This window comes from Penaeus vannamei, chromosome 21, assembly GCF_042767895.1.
Source record: "Penaeus vannamei isolate JL-2024 chromosome 21, ASM4276789v1, whole genome shotgun sequence".
Taxonomy (NCBI): domain Eukaryota; kingdom Metazoa; phylum Arthropoda; class Malacostraca; order Decapoda; family Penaeidae; genus Penaeus; species Penaeus vannamei.
In genome coordinates, this window is record NC_091569.1 from 28391543 (window position 1) to 28394042 (window position 2500).

Consider the following 2500-nt stretch of genomic DNA (forward strand, 5'->3'; position numbering starts at 1 on the left):
TTAAACAGATTTCGATTAACCTCCTTTTCTCGCTCCACGCAGGTCACCTACGCCAGACAAATGGTGGAGCCGCGCATTCTCCCGTACGCAGAATCTTTCCAGGATTCTTGTCTAAGATGGGCAAAGGTATTGATTTTTTGAAGGCTGGGTACTAGTGGTACTTCGAAGCAGATTGTGTGTATTTTTTTTTTTTTTTTTTTTTTTTTGAGACCTCACTTTCGGAATCCTTTATTTCAATATTGTTTTTCTACCATATATCCATACATGCATACATACATACATATATATATATATATATATATATATATATATATATATATATGTGTGTGTGTGTGTGTGTGTGTGTGTGTGTGTGTGTGTGTGTGTGTGTGTGTGTGTGTATATATTTATATATAAATATATACATAAATATATATATATATATATATAAATATATATATATATATATATATATATATATATATATATATATATATATATATATATATACAAACATCCAGGATTAACCCGTGTGTCCCCGCAGGAGCACGGGATTCTGGATCTGATGGAGGAGTTGACGGAGCGGATGAAAGGAAGGTCCTTCCCCGGGAAGATTCTCACTCTCGCTCGAACTCTCTGCGCCGCCTTCCTCGCCGTGAGTCCCCTGTGCTGTCCCCTGTGTGTGTGCGTGTCTGGTGTGAGCGCATGGGTGTGTGTGGGATTATTACTTCCGTCAAGGAGGGTATTTTTTTGGTTAGATAGCAGATTGACTCAAAAAGTTAAAGATAGATTTTTTTTTTTTACGAGGTAAATCAAATTTTGTTGGTGATCCTGAACCAGGATTTTTTTTTAGGATCCATTCATATTGCGAGATAGTTAAACAGGGACGTCACCGCTGTAGTTTAGAAAGAGGTGATTTAAATGTAATTCTTTATGTGTAAATATTTTTATTGTATCAGTGACCCTATTGCCTTGGCGGAGGTATGCTCTCTTTGAGTGCTCCTAGTTTTAACATTCAATTACGCACATTACCATACGTAGATGGTAAGGATTTATTGGGTAAAATTTATTTCAGAATTTAGCCAAAGTATCTTGCCAATGACTTCTTTTTCTTTCGGGGTCAGTTTTTACTTCGTCTAACGAGAGGAAAGAGGAGCAAGCGAACTCGTTCGATGCGAACGGAGAGTCTTCGCCGTCGGGCTCAAAATCTGACCTGCAGCAGCACCCCGCTTCCCCTAAGCCCATCAGCTCTCCAGCAATCGTCCGAGCCAGCGCCGCTTCCCCAACTGGAAGTCCCAGTGACTCTCCAGCAGGCAGCCCTGAAAGAAGAAGAAGAGGATTTGGACGCTTCTCAAGCAAAAGACAGCGCTCTCGGAAGTGAGGACAACCACTCGGACGCGCCCGACAGCGACCACGCCTTCTCGCCCATCGAGGAATCCGAAGAGCACGACAGCGAAGCCAAGACGCCGCCGGAGACCCGGACCCTGGCAGGATTTGAGTCCGGCCTCTCGGAGGGCGCGAGGACGCCCGCCGCCGTCGAGGCCCAGAAGCCTGCTAGGCAAAGGACACCCAATAAAGGCGGCTCTAAGAAAAAGGTTACGATCCAGTAGATTGACTGTGGATGCTGCTTCAAAGAAGGCTGTGGACTATGTAAAGAAGTATATGCTTGTGTAGTATTAGTATTTCGTTACTTAGTATTTTGTGTTACCAAGAGTATTCGCTGATGATGAATGTTAATTGTTGTGCGTGTATGTATGTTTCCAAGACTCTCCTTACCCGTTCGTGAGCCAGGCCGCTCAATCCAAAACTACGACTACAAGAAAGTAATACGCAGGGGTCCCAATCTGGGGCCATGGTTCCCAGGGAGGCCATGGGGTATTTTCTGGGGGCCATAAAGCAATATTAAAGTTTTGACGTCAAAAACTGAATTTGATCATACCTACAGTACTTGCATATAATTATTTCACATATCAATTCTTGTCCTATAGCTATTGGCACCATTACATATTCCATAACTAGTAATAACTGAATCTGAAAAGATGACAATCACTGAACGGAGATTATTATATACTGGTCGGGAGCGACAGAATGAAAAAGGTTGGGAACCGCAGTAATGAACCAATCTGATCTTTTATTTTTTTTAAATCGCGTTTATTGTTTTCCTGCCGTGAACACGAAAACTGTACGGAACCTTTTCTGTATTTCGACCCTTCCCTTTTCTTTCTTTTGCATTCTGACAGCACCCGCTCCTATCGTGACGGGTGCCTGTCAGTCAGCGAAGAAGCTGCTTGCCTCTTATAGCAGCTATAGGACCGTTTAGCTGTTGCTTCGCGCTTGTGCACTGCCATTGTTTAACAGAAAGGAATGTATCGCGGACTTTTAATGTAAATACTTGAAGAAGCGAAACCAATACTTTGTACAGCTCGTAAAGTATGAAAATACCTGTACTTCTTGCGTGCACACAAATGCACTCACATGGGCACAAATATAGATAGATGGGTGAATTGATAAGCAAACATAT

General features: G+C 42.4%; 1 protein-coding gene across 3 annotated transcripts in view; it reads left to right on the top strand.

The window, feature by feature from the left end:
• LOC113817910 (uncharacterized) overlaps positions 1–1902 on the top strand; it is a 31868-nt gene extending 29966 nt beyond the window's left edge. For all 3 annotated transcript variants that reach the window (XM_070136060.1, XM_070136058.1, XM_070136059.1), the window contains exons 7-9: positions 43–126; positions 524–634; positions 1104–1902. In XM_070136060.1, the coding sequence (XP_069992161.1) occupies positions 43–126; positions 524–634; positions 1104–1589 (681 nt within the window). In that variant the 3' untranslated portion in view covers positions 1590–1902. The remainder of the gene's footprint in view (positions 1–42; positions 127–523; positions 635–1103) is intronic.
• Positions 1903–2500: the final 598 nt, after the last annotated feature.